Here is a 16,463-nt window from a genome sequence, read left to right as displayed (position 1 = left end):
CTTTTGGAGAGCAGACTTGTACATGTACATACATTGTGTATATGGGACATGTCTGTGTTTTTCAAAACTAACGTGTGTCTTCAAAAACAGCTCTTCCTTTTTGCACTGATTGTGTGTGCAACATACTGGGCAGGGAAAAAAGTATGAAATACTATTCTTTGAGATTTCCAACCTTTGATACACTATATATTCCCTCCAACAATGGGTGTCACACTGTAACAGCACACTTTATATGCTGAGCTCATGATAATGGCAATAACAGAAATCTTTGGATACAGTCACTTTCCCCTAGTTTTGTCAAACACCTGTGTAAATTATATATCTTAGCAAACAATTTAATTGGAATGATTAAATGAAGAACAAAATGCTTATGTTTAGAAAAACGCTGCATCCATACACAAGTACTGGCAGAGTGGATTCTTAATAACACCAGCTTAAAGCAACGGCTGAGCCATTGCTGGCTGAGTTATCCTCAAGTTGTAACTCACAGGACACTGCCCCTTCTTTTTATGCCAGAGTATTTCAAAGGTGAAATCTTTCCTTTAACCCCCGAATCTATCTTTTCCTCTCATCGCATGTTTCCCAGCTCCGCAAGATGAAGCCCTTCTCGTTTTCCGTGCGTGCCGAGTCCAGCGCGTGCCATGCCCGGCTCTTCCCTCTGGAGGGAGCCGGCTCTTCAGGCAGGGCCGGCCGGGCTGCGCGCCCCTCCTTCCCCCGCGGCCCCTGGGCAGCGATACCTGCGGGGACCCTCCGGACAGCCGGGGCTGTCCCTGCCCACACCGGCACCTCCACACCAACGGTCAGGCCAAAGCACCCGCGGTCTCAACGCGCTACCGAATTTGGTTTCAATCTATCAGGAAACCGAACAGAAGGCAAAGCACAAAGAACCAACTCGTGTACGTGCACTCAAGTGCTCTTCTCCCACCTTCCAGCCCGGCCGTGTTCAACAGGCTCACGGCAGCTTTTTGAGCTCTTTGGGTAATGATGCTGAAACCCGCTTTGCAGGTACTGCTGCGTTGGCTCCTCCAGCCCTCTCCAGGCAGCAGGGCTCAGCTTCTACCCCCAGCCCAAACCTGTGGGTGCCTGGCTTGTTTCTAGCAGCTACCGGGCTCCCTTTACACAGGCAGAACATTACACAGCACAGCTGAACCTGCTTTACTTATTCCATACAGATCAAGGTACAGCTGCTCTTTGGCATCACAGGCTGAAATCCACTTGCTGGAGAGGAGGAGGAGTGCTTGGCAGGAAAGGACAGTGCCCCAGCTGAGGTGGCCCTGAGCCATGTAGCCCCACTAGCCGTGGCTCTGTGTAGGGATGCACTAGAAGCCCATAGCTCATGGGAGAGACACGCTCTGTCCCCCAGCAGCCTGCTGCATGCAGAACACCTTTCTATACCTGCTACAGTCCTCGGGTCATCCTCCGCCCTGCAAGCTGCTGTTACCCACACCGTGGTAGGAAACCAAAGCAGTTACTCCCCAGCCACGGCCATGTGCACGTGTGCTTGACTTTGACTGAAGAGATGCCAACAGCCCAGGATGCTGAGGCAGCTGCTGGGGACTGCCTGCACAGTTCTAGCCACAGAGTTACAGGGTTTCCCTGAAGAGAAGGAAAGACTAAAGAGAACATCTATGAAATGTGTAAAGAGTGTGCATGAACACTGCAAACACACAGGAGTCTCATCCTGATGCTCCTATCCTACACTGAATGTAGTTAATTTCACTGGCAAGGACAGGATAAGATCAACTGCAAAACGCCATTTCTGAAAACTGGAGCTGTCCTCAGTGTTTGGGTTAAGTGATTAAGCAAAGGCCACCCTTGCTCCACCTGTGTGGAACAAGGAACTAATCCTGGATTTATCCACTGAGCTAGGTGATGTGGTTCTCAACCTCAGAAGCAATCACTGAACTCAGCCTGCACCTCTTGAAAATAGAGCTAGATGGCTAATTTGTTCTCTGGCTTGTAACCTCCACACTTGGGCCTGTTTTACAGCAGCTTTTAAAGACACTGTGTGTGTAAGTGCTTTGTGGGACTTGTAACCACAAGTGGAAGCTGCCTGGAAATGCAGCTGCCTTCTTTCCTAGGATGTGCCGTGGACCTTGGTGACAGCATGGGCTGAGTGAAGTTTAACCAGACATGTAATCAAATCATACAAAGTCATCTGTCAAATCAACCTACAATACACAGATAATGCATGGCCTATACATGATACATCCTGACTAACAGGCTGACAGGTAATAGGACATTAAATTGTTACAAATTTTCTGTGATTTTCAAAATACTTCTACTAGTCATTCTGCAGCATTATGGGGTTTTGTTTATTTGAAGTGGATTTTTTCTTGGGATAGAAAAATAACCCTTTTTGCTTTCCATATCTGTAACACTCCCATCCAGTGAGAGAGACATTGTTATGGAAGGAGGGACACCAGTCAAAGCCCTGAAGAATCTTGATTTAAGGATTAAAAACAACATGAACTGGACTGCTAACATGCTTCAATGTGAACATGCACCTTGCATGCATGGTTAGAAACACCATTTCCATAGCTCAGACTGTAGGCTTGACACATCTGCATGGTCTCCTTCCCATTCAGCCTCAGGACCTGCAGTGGTTCTTCAGCACAGAACACACACTGCTGATCCTGAGGGCCCACTACCCACTGCCATTGCTTGAAGTTCTGTGATTTTCTCTTCTTCTAACAAATATAAAACTGAAATTCCTCAGTCAAGGCAAAGACCTCGAGCCACTTTCATTAAGGGCACAGTTTAGTCCTGGCACCTGGGGTCATTCTGTGTGTGCTTACAGAGAACAGGTGCTTACCAAACAGATACAAGCAGATCTGTCTTCACCTGGGAACCCCAACCCTGCAAACTGTTGTATTTGATAGATTACCACAACCACGGGCACCTGCAGCAACCAGGACAGAAGGGAAGGAGCAACCACCTAGGGAAAGCCTCTGTTTGCCCAGACTAAGAACTCTCCTTAGTTAAATAACTGCATTTTGTAGGGGAGACAAACTGACAAACATACACAAATAATCAAACAAGAAATGAAGGAAAGAAAGAAGAGAAAAAAATATTTATAAATGTCACTGTTCAATGTCTTTTCAATTAAAATGAAATAAGATTATCTACATATATCTACAAATATCTACATGTATCTACATTTTGCAGATATGATTCTTTGGTTGTCTTCACTTTTTTCCCTACACTGCAACTATTAAGAAATAAAAGGGTTTGTATAATCTTTGAAGGAAATAATAAATATAACAACTTCATTGAACGTTTGACCAAAGCTTTGGCACTAATCAGTTTACAGATAACAAATCATACTGAAAACTCTGAAATAACAGCGGCAAAGCAACAGAGCACATCCAAGAGCCATTTCCCACTGACTAATAACAAGCACAAGGCTATTTTACATCAACCTTTCTGAGAACATTATGCTTTAGTCAGACACTAAGAATCTCACAATTCACTGCAAATGTCAAATAAAATACATATTTCTTGCACAAGTCTTTTTTTATGGATCCAGATATATTTTTTTTAACAGAAAAAAATACATAAAATATTCATGGTAGCCTGTATCCCTTCTTAAGCCTTTCCAAAAAGGTTTTGGAAGCCCAAAGCCCACTGCCAGAGACAAAATAAACATTGCTATTAACACTGCCACCTGCACAAGGGAAAGAACGTGTTTTAAAGAGTTTGTAATGAAAATGCACAAACATGGATGAATAGATGAGTTTAAAAGAAATAACCCCCATCTTTTCATGGAGTCATGTGGAAAAATCAGGAAAGTGTTCATAATACTGTATACCAACACAGCTGAGGAGCTGCTCAATACCTTCTCTGAACACAAAGGGACTGCCTTTGGTGAGCATCCGACAAAAAAACAAGCCAACTATTCAAAACACATCACTGGAGAGCTGTGATGAACAGGGCCATCTTTTCAGCAGTAAGGAACGACTACTGAATGAAGACACTAAAGGAAAAAGTACTTACCAGCATTAAGAGGGAAGATGCAGCAAGCAGGTAATGCAAAATAGATGCTTTAGAACTACTGCAGTTTGGGTCAGCCAAACATAAGGGGTGAACCAGTCTGAGAAAAAAAACCCTGAAGTCCCTTTAAAAAGCACCTCCATGGGAGAGTATTCAAGAGGTCAGGAAAGGCTGCAGGAAGGCAGAACTGTGTGAGGCTGCCTGGGAAGCAGGTGGGAAAGACACAGCCTGAAAGCTGCAGATATTCCCCCACCCCCAGGCTGGTTTTTAAACCTTTGCAGGTATTGTTGGGAAAACAAGATGCAAACACAGCTGCAAGTACCTGTGCTCTTGGCCACAGGCCCTTCTCAACAGCTCCAGAAAATGCTACTACGGTTAAGGCATCCCAGTGAAGCCCAAAACTTACAAATGGGTCAGGGCCGGAGGAGAAGTGGGAAATTTGTTCTGGCAGTGAGGATTCAAAGCACTCCCTTAAACTAAACTCTGCTTCCCCAAGGATCTCCTCAAAGAACCACCTGAACCAGCCCCGGTGTGCCCCGGGTTGGGAAAGACCGACACGGACAAGTGCAGGACGACACACGGCTCTCGGCCGGCCCCAGCCCCTGCTCGGTGCTCACGCACAGGCCCGCGGGCACCGCCGACACCAAACCTCCGTCACGAGACCCGAAGGGCGAGCGAGAGGGGACAAGTCACTTCACCGCTGCCGCCTCACCGTCCTCCCACCGCATCCCAGCCGCCCGACGGTCCTCGGTGCCCGGCACGAACGGAGGAATAGCGAGATAAGGACATATGGCTTCATTTATCAAAGTGCAGCCGCGGGTCACACCGCGATGGAGCTCCCGGCACCGCCGCCCTCACAGCCCCCACAGGGCGGGGCGCGGGGCGGGGCCCGGCTGCCGGCGATTGGGCTGTCTGGCTATCGATCATGTCAAGCTGACCAATCAGCTCTCTCGTGAGGCGGGAAGAGGGGGAAGGCGGGAAGGGGAGGGCGGTGTCTCTCGTGCCGCCGCTGCCCCGTTACCGGGGCCCGTAGTCGTAGCCGGCGGGAGCTCCGGCCGGCGAGTACATGTTGGCGGCCGCCGCCGCCGCAGCCGCCGCGTTCATGTGGTGGTGATGATGGTGGTGGTAGCTGTGCCCGCGGATGCTGGGGAGGGGGTAGGGGGCGGGCCGGCTCTTCGCGCCCAGGTAGTGGTCGTAGGCGGCGGCCGCCGCCGGCGGGTACTTGTAGGGGTGGTGGTGCAGCGGCTCCGACGCGGCGGGCTCCAGGCGCAGTTCGTGGTGCGGCGGGCTGGGCCGGCCGCCGCCCGCCCCGGCCAGCGGCACCAGCCCGCCGCCCCCGCCCGGCAGCGCCGGGCTGAGCACGCGGGACATGAGCTGCTGGTGCGCGGCCTCGGCCTGGTGCAGCGCCGTCCCGCCCGCCTCCCGCTCGAACTCCCGCCGGCTCTCGGCAGCATCTGCGGGGGCAACAGAGTCAGCGCGGCCGGGAGCGCACCGCGCGGGGAAGAGGCGCGCCGAGGGAAGAGCGGGGCGTGCAGGAGCGGCATGCGGCAGGAACGGGGCTGGCGGGACGGGACCTTCTGACTGCGATAAATGGAGTGGAGTTGACTGACAAGCTGGTACACGCCTGACATTTTTGCAATTGTGTAACACTAAACAAATACAGACTTCCCTTTATTTTGCAGGCCCGGTGTGCGTTGGAAGAAAGGCCTTCGGTTGTCTTTGCAGTTGTTTGCTCTGGGTAATGGAAAAGCAGTCAATGGGCAGAGGTGCTGTTCGACCTGACTGCAGCTCCTGAATGGAGTGGGTTGGCCCTAAGCGCACTGCCGAGGCGCGTTAAAAGGGCAATGCGAGAAGGAACCTGTGGCCAGCACTGCATCTCTGCCTGAAAAACTGAGTTTGTTGCTAAAAAATCAAAAATGGGACTCTATAGGCAAGGGGCATTGTTTTTTAAAGCAGCAAATTTTCTTAAGCAACAACAACAGCAAATGTTGTAGTCCAAGGAAGAATGAACTAGGCTATGAAGGCAGGTATTTTTCTTTAAAAAGTAAGTGGTAGCACAAAGCTCATTAGCAATGGGGCTGTGCACCAGCTTGGTGAGCAAGGCTGGCCCCAAGCATGCATGCACGGGCTGTGCAGGCCAACAGCGCCTGGGAGATGGGCTGGCCTGGCCACTGGAGCTCTCACCTTTCTCTGTCCCGTTCTGGTGGGCTGGGGAAGAGACTGGATTCCGGGATCTGGCAAAAGCGCTCATGAGAGGAAGAGGCCCTGGCCTGTGGTTCCTGGGCCTGCAAGAGGAAGGGGAGAAGTGATACAGAGCTGATGGTCCAACAGAATGAGCAACTGGAGTATTGTCTCTGTGAGCTGCAGCTGGTAAATGGGGCCCAATACAGTGTCCCCCTCCACAAAACCCTTGTGTAAATGTAAGCTGGGCAGATGCACGTGAAATAGGGTGAGTGGGGTATTGCCATAACCAATAAAGGCATAGCCTTACCAGTCCTCAGGGTCACAGTCTCTGAATCCTTTGGCAAAAGGGTTGCTTGCAATCTTCAACTGCGTGATCTGTAAGAAGAAGTGGCAAAATGTCTCAAAGCAGCACACAGGGCTCCCTGGCCAAACAGTGAGTGTATCCCTGAGCAGGTTTTGGGACTCAGCAGTGCTTGGTGTGACAGAGAGGATCCAGGTGGCTGGTGGAGCCAGGGTGTTCTCTGCCACAGAGCACAAACATGTGCTTTCCCTCTGTTAGAAAATGCGGGCTAACATGCTACCTAATATGAGTTCAAGGTGAAGGGAGAGGCAGTCTGAGGCAAAAGCACTTGTAAGAAAATGCCACATTATATGGGTCACCACTGGAGCAGTTAAGACAAATCACTGGATAAATCATACTTATGTATTTATTTAATTCGCCAGGGAGAAGGCAGGACATTTTCTATATTTAAGCAAATCCACGGATAAAGTATGTGATTGTGAGTTTCCGGAATGGGTTGAAAAACAAACTTTAAGCCCCTCAGTGACAGTTCCAGCCTTAGAGGTCAAACTGATAGAAAGCAGGAGAGAAAGAGCAGCTGTCCGGAGCCATCAGGCAAATGCCAGCCGGGGAGGGACTCCAGAGCCCCTTAAAGGCACAGCCTTTCTCTGGCCTGGCCGCCTCCACCGGGGCGAGGTGCGGCCCGACCCCAGCATCCCGGAGAGAGCTCAGGTCAATTTGCTCGGAGCCACTGCAGAGGGTGACACTTGCACCGGTTGCTCAGGGACAGCCCTGGGACACAGCCCCGGCCTGCGCGGCATCGTCGCGGAGCGGGGCGGTTCGGAGCAGCGCTGAAAAGCCCCCGCTATGAAATCGTATTTCCACTCGACGCTGGGATCCCTGCTCTTTACATTACACTGATGCGATTTAAAGGAGCAATTGGATTAACTGCTGCCCAGAGATCTGCATTAGATTGGGGTGGGGGTGTTGTGTTTCGTTTTGTTTCGTTTTTAACGTATAATTGTATTCTGAGGAGAGACAGACCGCTAAAAGCTTAAAACAGTAAAATCGCAGATTTATCCAAACAAATTGTGAGTGACATTTCGCAGCGGGAAGGCTGTAGTTTCCCCACCAGCCCCGGTCTCGGCTTTACATAGGTAATGAGGTCCCCCGGGCGGGGGGAAGCTGGCGATGGGGCTGGAGCCCACGTCGCTTCCCCGGCGCACACCGATGCAGTTCCGCGCAGCTCCCCGGCTATCGGGTTCCTAGCGCTGCCCGGAATGGGTTTAGCAGATGGGGAGGAGGAGGCGGGAATACCCCCAGCCATCCCCGCCGGACACCCGCAGCCCGGCCCCCAACCCCGGAGCCGGACGAAGGGGCCGAGCCAGAGCTGGATGCACCCGCACCCGTGGTTCCTCCAGGGAGACCCCAACCCCCGCTTTCTGCTGCCCCGAGCTCCGCTGCTGCCTCACCCGGTGGTTCTGGTAGGCGGTCACTGCCGTGAAGCGCGTCTCCTCGAAGACGAAAGTTTTGAAGTTCTCCTCCGCGTACTTCTCGCTGTCTTTCCGGGGGTCCACGTAGACCACGTGAAAACGCGGCTGGTATCTGTGCATGGAGTTCAAAATGATCTGAATGATAAAACGAGCAAGGAGACAATAACTGATCCAGGCGGAGCATGGAGAGAGGAGAGCGCACCCCGGCCCGGCCGGCTCCACTGCCCGGGACAGCCGCGGGGCTGGGGCAGAGCCCCCGGGGAGGGCGCGGGCAGGGTCACCCCACGGGAATCACAGCGCGGGGAGTTCCCACCCCGTGCAGCCCCGTGGTGGACATCCTCTCCCGAGAACACTTACATGCCCGTTGTCATCCAGCAAATTGTTGGTCAGTTTGAGCTTATCGAAGGAAACGATCTGCTTCATCCACTGCGCCCCTTTGGCCGGGGAGTCCGGGTGGTAATGCACTCTCCCGGGGGTGGCGGGGTCGGCTTTGCCAGCCACCAGCCAGGAGGAGCTGTGGAAGGCGTACCTGCGGGAGGGAAGGCACCCTCAGCCGCGGCCCGGGGCGCGCCCGGCGCGTCCCTGCAGCGCCGAACGACTGCAGCACCCGGCCCGCAGAGCCCGGCCCGGGACGGTCCCCCCGGCCCACCGCGGGGGAAGCACCGCCTCTCCATCACTCCCGCTTCCTACGGCCACGAGAGGAACGAACTCTTTTCCACAGCCAGAATTGCTGCGGAGGGGATATACTATTTTATCACGTCAGCGATGGAACTGTCGTGAGAGAAATCTGCAGGATGGAGGAAATTTATAGCTACCCGTGTAGATTTGGGAGAGAAGCCGCAAAAGTCTTCCCTCTTCCTCTAAAAAAAAAGGGTGAAAAAAGCCCTCTATACAGTAATATTCTCGCTTTAAGTGAAGAGTGGAAAGTTGTGTGTAGATTAATAGCAGGTTTAGAATTTAGCAGTCTTGTTTCATTCTTTCAAAGTACATATTCAATAGTAACATTTAAAACAGAGAAACCAATCTTCTATACACGTGTTTACTTTAAAAGCCAGTGTTTGCACAGGGGGAATTAGACACCATTGGACTTGAGCAGAAACATTACTTTTTAAAGATATACTCAATTGGATGTTATATATCCTACTTCCCTTGACAAGCAAACATTTCTAGGACGCCCTGAGAATTTGGATATCTGTCTAAATATTTATATATGGGACCCTGCGATTCCTATGCGGGCTGCCTGCTCGGCGTCTTGATCTCAAGCTAAATACATAATGCGCTTTTCACTGTCTTAAAATTAAAGGGGTTCCAAACCAGACCGCATCACTGCCTTGTGAGTCGACAGTTTCCAAGGCCTTCCTACACTGCCGCTGGAAACAAGGGCAGGGTTTTGTGGCTTGGGTGGCTGGTGCCTTTCCAGAGCACAAAACCCACTCTCTTCACCCAAGCACACAGGCAGATCCCCAGCAGGCATGGCACAGCTTCGGGACATGCACTGAGGGGCTACAGCATTCAAAGAGCACCGAGGGGATTTTTGTTAAGTGGCAAAGGGTGTTTGCCGGTGGAGACGTGTAGCAGTACGACAAGGAGAGCTTTTCTGGGCAGGACAAGGCAGCTCCTGCCCTGTGCCCTGAGGAAACCTGCCCTTCTGCCCATGCTGGTCTGGCCCCGGCCGCCCGTGAGCCTGGTGCGGAGGCTGAGGGGGCCCTGCGGTCCCGTGCAGCCGCTCCCGGCCCCAGACTCGTTGTAGGGGTGTGAAAGAGACCCCAGGTCAGCCGCATCCCGGGTCCCTTCCCTGCCTCGCACCGACAGGTGTCACGCCCAGGGCACATCCCCGAACCCCCAGAGGGCAGGAGCAGAGGGTGGGCAGCGACCCACCAGCCCCCACGGCTCCAAGAGCCGCGAGACAGAGCAGGTATTTGTTACTTGCCGATATCGCTTGTCATCCACTGGGACGAAATCCATGAGGAGCATGTAGTCAGCCATAGGGTCCATCCCAAATATCTTCACCTGGAAGGTGGGGAACATGCGCCTGGCACAGAGAGGAGAGAGAAGTTGAGGAGCAGCAGAGAGCCCCGAGGGGCCGGCACGGGTCTCTTGCCCTCCAGCCGCTCCGATACCCTCCCCGTTGTGATGATAAGTCCCCTCGAGGAAACCACTGGCCGGAGGAAGAGGCACATACGGCCAGGCTGTGTGGGGAGACTGGCTGCCGTGTTCTCAGTCGTGTTCCCAGCCCTCGGCAGCATCCCGAAAGGCGAGCCAGAGGGTTCTGCCTCTCCCCCTGGCTTTGGGACCATTCATGTCAGACACCCAAAATGCCCCACCGAGGTGGAACGGAGAGGACAGGGGGAACAAGAGCATCCTCGGCCTTTGCTATGGGGAAATAAAGTGAAAATAATTTCTTCCCCATGGTTTCCCCATAATTTTAGCTGACCTGGCTGGAGGCAAATGCAAGACATTACCCTGTCTGCGGACCCGCACTCAAGCTCGGGAGTCTCAGGCAGCCCGTAGGGGTCAAATCTGAAAACACCAGCCAACGACACGAGGTGATCGTGTTCCTACCTGTGCAGCTTCTGCACCCACCAAACTGCGCCCGTTTGAAAGGAGCCCTTACAGCAAAGCCCCTAGGGCCAGCGGGAGACCTCTCCCAGCCCGGAGGGGCAAATGCTCCCCCTCGGCGGGAAGGGCTGGAGGGCAACGGGGATGTCCCAGAAAGCCCCGTCCCGGATCCACTCCATTGCAAGAGCCAGGTCGGGCTCCCGCTCCCCGCAGCTTTGCGGAACGAAAAGGGGAGCGGAAAGGAGCCCAGGGCTCCGGAGCTGGGCAGGCCAGCTCCCGCGGCTGAGAAGAACCGGCTCTCCCCGGTTCTTCTCCGCGCAGGCCCCCGGGACCCAAAGCTAAGCCGAAACGAGGATCCCACCCTCATGGAGGGCACGATTCTTACAGGGGGCTGCAGTACTAATACGATCGGCGGTGGGCTAAGGGAAGGGGCCGGGACAGTCCACCCGTGCCTCCCTCCTGCATCTGCACACCCGGGGAGCAGGGCCTGGCCCGCAGCTCCCCGGCGGGACACGCCAAAGATGTGCCCTGGCATCGGGGCTCGTTATGCCTTCGTTTTGTTTTACAGAATAGTAAAGCAAGCGAGCGACTGTAGGCAATTATTTCGGGAAGGGTGTTTGCAGCCGTTGAAAAACCAAAGCCCCACTCTTCCCCTGAACAAACAGCCCGATCAAACCGGACACAGAGAGCCCCCCCCGGCTCGTTCTCGGGGCACACGCCGGACCTGTCGATATGTGCCCCTTCTCCCCTCTGAGGGGCGGTGGGTCAGCGCCCCTCTGGCTCCGCAGCTCTTCCACATCGGGCCCAGCCCTGCCGGGCTGCACCGGCATCGGGCAGCTGCGTCTCCCTCTCCGTAAGGCTTCAGCAAACTCTGGAGGACGTTTTCAGTCGCTCCCTCTGTTATTATTATTTTTAAACGTGTAAAAGACCCCATTAGCTCCAATTCCGGTGTTTCTTGTTCTAAAACTTAGTTTTAAAACAAACAACCTGAGATGATAAGACCCATCTAGACAAACAGCAGGGCCAGCCCAGAGGCGCTGGAGGAGAATAGGCTTTGCAGCGCCTTCCCCGAGCCTTTCCTGCTGGTTGTACCCCGTTTTCTCCTGTTTTACTCGCTTGTCTGGAGTTTCGACGGTGTCATAAAGTAAACGAAGAAAAGGGTGGGAGGAAACCCCCCGATTCAATTCGAATTGGTTAATTTCCGAAACCTTTTGAAATGGGATATTTGCAATCCTTTCGCTCTTCTTGGAGAGCTAAGAAAGCCAGATCGAAGAACTCCTGTTTGCAGAGAGCCTCCGCCTGGAGCCTGAACGACCTTTTCCGCTAAGGAAAGCAACGCCGAGCCCGGCGCCGGGCTCAGGGGCCGCGGCCGGAGACAGCGGGCTGCGCGCCCCGGCGCCGGGGCCGGCACCGTCTGCGGGAAATTCCGCCCGGGTCCCGCAACGCAGCGCCGGCTGCTTTTGCACCGGGCACCACGGTGATTGTTTTATTTTAGGAAATTGCTAATATAAAAAAATAACAACTTAAAATGCCACTGCGTACATATAAGTATGTTTCTTTCTTTTTTTTTTTTTTTTTGCACTTTCGGGACCCTCGAAATCGCTGACGGGAGAGGGGCGGGAGCGCACGGCCGCGGTCACAGCTCTTGCCAGACCGCTCGGAGCGGAGTCCGACCCTCTCCCCCGGCCGGCCATCCCGCCGCAGTCAGCCCCGGGGCCAACTGAGAGCAAGCAACGGGGGATTCCTTAATTTGTTTGTTTTTCTTTTCTCCCCCCCGCCGGATCGCTTTAAACGAGGGAAGACTCAGAGCCGGGACAATTCGCAGCTCTGCCGGAGCCTGGCGGGGAAAGCCTCGCAGCTCTGCCCGAGCCGCCGCGGCCGCGGCGCTTCCCGGGGATCTCCACTAAACGCAGTAACTAAAAACTGAATTGGGACTCCTCTTCCCCCCATATGTTTTGCTCGTTCCTAACGCGATCGCATCGGCCGCTTTCTTTGTTCCCTGCCCAGGAGCGGGGTCCTGGCCCCGGAACCGCGCCGCGGCGGCCGGAGCAGAGCTGAGAGGAGCCGCGTTCAGCCGGGCTCGTTACTCGATAATCGGGAAATGCAACAGCCCTGGAACACGTTTCAAGGTGCAGAATTAGGGTCTGTTCGCGTCTCCGCCGGAAGGAAAACATCTGCCCGTGCTAAGAATGTATTTAGCAGGTTTTGCACGGTTTGCGTGTTGTTTTCTTCCTTCCCCCGTATCGTTACTGTCCGCCCCGGGAACACCGTCCTCCGTAAACACGGATCAAAATCCCGTGTGGGGTCACAGCCGAAGGCGCCCGGAGGAGCACAGCGCCCTTTTAAGCGGGAGTGAAACCCGGTGCCCTGCCTGCCGTCCTCCGCACGCCTTCGCCGTCAGCCCGCAGCAGCAGCCGCGCGTTCTTCCGCAGCACCGAGGCCTTCGGGCCGCAAGAGCTCGCAGATTTCGCCCCAGGAGAAGCGCAAGGATCAAATGACGGCGACCGCTGGGTCGGGCCGCTCCGCGACTCGCCCTTGGGCAGCAGCTTCAATCTCCCCCCAAAGTGCGAATTCAACCACTCGCACCGAACTTTCCCGCCCCGACTGGCCTGGGTGCCCGGGTCCGGAGGGAGCGGCTGGAGCGCCGGGGCCGCTCGGGAGCTCCGCACTGACCTGCCTGCCTTGGTGACGATCATCTCGGTGCCCAGCTGGTTGAACTCGTCCCACAACGCCTTCATCTCTAGTTGGACGCTCACGTTGGCCACCTTCGGGTTCTTCTTCACCGGCGCCTTGGCCGCGGTGGCCGCCCCCGCAGAGCAGCCCGAGACTGCGGCCGGCCCCGCAGCGGCTCCACCGGCGCCCTCGGGCTGCTCGGGGCCTGGGGGCGGCGGGTTGGTCCCGGCCGCGGCCGCCGCCGCCCCGCCGAAAGGGTAGCCGTGCTGGGGCTGGGGCGGCGGGTGCGGGTGCTGCTGAGCCGTGCAGGGCTCGTAGTGCGGCGGTTCATGCTGTCCGTACGGGTCCCCCGGGGAGGGGGAGAGGTGGTACCCCCCGGAGGCGTTCAGGCTGCTCAGGCTGTTGGCCGTGAAAGCTGCAACATCGCAAAAATGGGACAGCTGGGTGAGCCAGGGGCTGGAGATAGCTGAAATCATTCCAAAAACAAGCGGTCAGGGCTCCGCTCCGGCTCCCGCTTTCCCCCCAGCTCCGCGCCGCTCCGCGCGGCCCCCGCCTCCGCACCGGCTCCGCGGGGTGCCCTCCGCCTCCTCTCCTGCCCCGCGCCCAGCCCAGCGGGGCGCCTCCCCCTTTCCGCTTTGCTTGGCCCCAGCCCCGCTCCCCCCGGGGCAGGCGGGGAGCTCGCTGCTCCCGCTGCCTGCCTGCCTAGGTTTCTTTTTTTTTTTTCCCCCTTTTTTTTCTTCTATTTTTTTTTTCTTTTGCAAACCCGAGAGGTCTGCCAAGAGCTTCGGCGGTGCAAAGCCCGTGCTATCTCTGCAGGCCTCCCTCGCCACACACCACTTGGGACAAAGCAAACTCCCTCCTTCGCCCCTTTTCAAAAAAAGGGGGGAAAAATAGAAGAGTGGGGAAACTCAGAGAAAGAAATCGGCTCTTATTTCCGTGTAGCTACGCTGCTGCAGGTAACGTCCTTCTCTCTGGAGCCGCGGGGCTGCGGCTGACAGGGGAAGTCGGATCTGGTTTGGCAATGCCCCATTCCTTCCATCCCCGGACGAGAAAGAGGAAGAGGCCGGGACCAGAGCAAAGCTCTGGGTCCGCGCCGAGGAGCACCGGGACGAGCCCGGCTGCGCAGCGCTCGGCCGCCGGCCCGAGCGGGCCCTGCGGGGCATGACAGGCCCCCGGCGGAGCGGCCGGCTCCTTCGGATCCCCTCCCATGCTGGAAGGCTTCTCGAGGTCCCGGGGGTCTCTTGCATTATTTCCGACGCAGCCCCCCGGCCAGACAGGGGCTGCAGAGCCGGTGGGAGCCGAGCCCCGGCCTGCCGGTGCCTCAGGCACGGCCGGCGCTGCCGGGGGATGCTTTCAGCACCTCTGAGAACAAGCGAGTCCCAGCGGCGGAGCCGTCGAAAGCTGCTACAGGGCCACGGGCAATGCCTTTCTCTAAGGGCTAGAGGGGCCCAGACGTGCCGGGAGGAACGGCAAAGCCTCCTCCGACCGGCTCCGCGGGCAGGCCGCGTTCTGTGCGCTGCCCCTGGCCCGGCCGCCGGCACGGGCCGCGTGAAAGCCCTCGGACACGCGGTGCCCGGTGGTCCCGTCCCCGCAGCCCTGCGGGGCCGAGCGCGGCACTCACCTTCCATGTCCCTGGTGACGGTGCTGAAGTGCATCTTCTGAGGGCGGCAGCCGGGGCGGGCGGGCGCGCTGCGGCCGCCGCGGCGCTCCTCCAGCTCTCCTTTCCCTGCTTGCTCGGCGGCGGCGACTGAAATCAGAGAGGCGATACTGAAAGCATTTGCCTTGGGAGACAGAGGGCTGTTTTCGTCCATAGGGGAGACACCAATGCAGGAGCAGCAGGCGCGGCAGCCTCCCACCACGAGCCCCCCCCCTCCCACCCCCTAACTCCCCTCCTTTCTACCGCACCATCCAGGGAGGTGCGAACGAGACCCCCTCCTTCCAGACGGGGGGGGAGGGGTGGGGAAGGGAAACTTAAAAAAAAAATAAAGCCAACAGAAAACAACCTAAACGCTCTGCCCCCCCGGGAAGGGCGCTGGGGAGCAAGAAACTTCCCCGGGTCCCTTTGTAGCTAGCGCCGAGCACCGCAACAGCGGACCGAGCTCTGTCAGCGAGACGGGACCGGGGGGCAACAAATAAATAATCCCACGAATTTCTTTCCCGGGGTGTCCATTTCTCACCACCCCCTTTCAATTCGTTCCCTGCGATTTATTAATTCATTTTCTGTCCTCTCTTCCTCTCAACCACCACCTCCTGCTTCTGCCCCCCTCGTCCCCTCCTTTTCTCCTGCACGAAGGGAAAGTGTGTCTCCCTTATAGGCGCTTTCCCCATTCAGTGGCTGGGAGGCGTCACATGGAAGCCGGGGTGTTTGCCTGCAGAAGTGGCGGCGACGGCGGCGAAAGCGAAGTGAAACTCCTGCCGAGACGGTGTCAAAGGGCTGGGGAGGCCCTTCCCCGCCTCCCGGGCACGGCGAGCGGCCGCCGGGGAGGGATGGGATGTGCTGCGGGGCGGGCGGAGGGGCCGGCGGTGTCAATCACGGCTCCGGGAGCCGGCCGACGGGAAGGGAAGAGCCGAGCCCAGCCGAGCCGAGCCCGGCGTCACGCTGCGGATGTCCGGCACCGAGAGAAGGGATAGCTCTTTTCCTCCAGCTCGCATGCACCGCGGGGCTGGGGGCGACCCTCTGGACTCGGTGGCCGCGGGGACCCGCAGTCTGAGCCGCCGCAACAGGCGGGGTCTGGGCACGTCAGGGTGAGCAGCGGGTGCAGGTACTGCCGGCCGCTTCGCTCGGATGGGACCCCCCTAGCCCTGGGCCACCAAACTCCCAAAGCGCCCGCCAGCGTTCCAACATTTCCTTCGCCCCAAAAAAAAAAAAAAAAAAAAAAAAGAAAAAAAAAAGAAAAAAAAAAAAGAGCAGAAAACGGAAAGCAACGAACGCGGCGGCAGGCGAGCTCCTGCCCAGCCCAGCTTGGGAGCCCGCTTCGTCGGCAGCACCTGCACGGCCCCGTCTGGGCCGGGAGCCGCGCGCGGTTCCCGTCCCTGCCCCGGCGAGGACGAGGCGCTACTCACCGCCCGCTCCCGGCCCCTCGGAGCCCCGCGGCGATCCCCGGGCCCTTCTTTCGCATCGGCGCGGGGCAAGGCGACGCGCCCGCCCCGCCGGGTCCGGCCCAGCCCGGGTACCAGTACCAGTCTCGGTCCGCGCCCTGGTGCCGGTCCCTCCGGGCGGGTGGCTGCACCGAGGTCCCAGGGAATTGCCCCGACGGGGCGGGCGGAGCTGTGGGGCGCGC

At 56.6% G+C, this 16,463-nt stretch overlaps 1 protein-coding gene across 3 annotated transcripts in view; it reads right to left on the bottom strand.

Annotated features, from left to right (window-relative positions):
• The window catches only part of TBX1 (T-box transcription factor 1), a 35,020-nt gene extending 20,027 nt beyond the window's left edge, over positions 1 to 14,993 (bottom strand). For 2 of the 3 annotated variants that reach the window (XM_064392957.1, XM_064392956.1), the window contains exons 1-7: positions 13,183 to 13,671; positions 9,881 to 9,982; positions 8,308 to 8,479; positions 7,930 to 8,085; positions 6,485 to 6,552; positions 6,178 to 6,278; positions 4,706 to 5,447 (exon numbers count right to left, since the gene is read on the bottom strand). In XM_064392957.1, the coding sequence (XP_064249027.1) occupies positions 5,011 to 5,447; positions 6,178 to 6,278; positions 6,485 to 6,552; positions 7,930 to 8,085; positions 8,308 to 8,479; positions 9,881 to 9,982; positions 13,183 to 13,658 (1,512 nt within the window). In that variant the 5' untranslated portion in view covers positions 13,659 to 13,671 and the 3' untranslated portion in view covers positions 4,706 to 5,010. Of the gene's footprint in view, positions 1 to 4,705; positions 5,448 to 6,177; positions 6,279 to 6,484; positions 6,553 to 7,929; positions 8,086 to 8,307; positions 8,480 to 9,880; positions 9,983 to 13,182; positions 13,672 to 14,803 lie in introns of those variants that run through there. The other variant, XM_064392958.1, reaches the window with a different exon arrangement.
• Positions 14,994 to 16,463: the final 1,470 nt, after the last annotated feature.

This window comes from Passer domesticus, chromosome 17 (assembly GCF_036417665.1).
Source record: "Passer domesticus isolate bPasDom1 chromosome 17, bPasDom1.hap1, whole genome shotgun sequence".
In the NCBI taxonomy this organism is placed as follows: Eukaryota; Metazoa; Chordata; class Aves; order Passeriformes; family Passeridae; genus Passer; species Passer domesticus.
The sequence above is the reverse complement of the archived record's forward strand: the minus strand, read 5'-3'. Positions and strand labels throughout refer to the sequence as shown.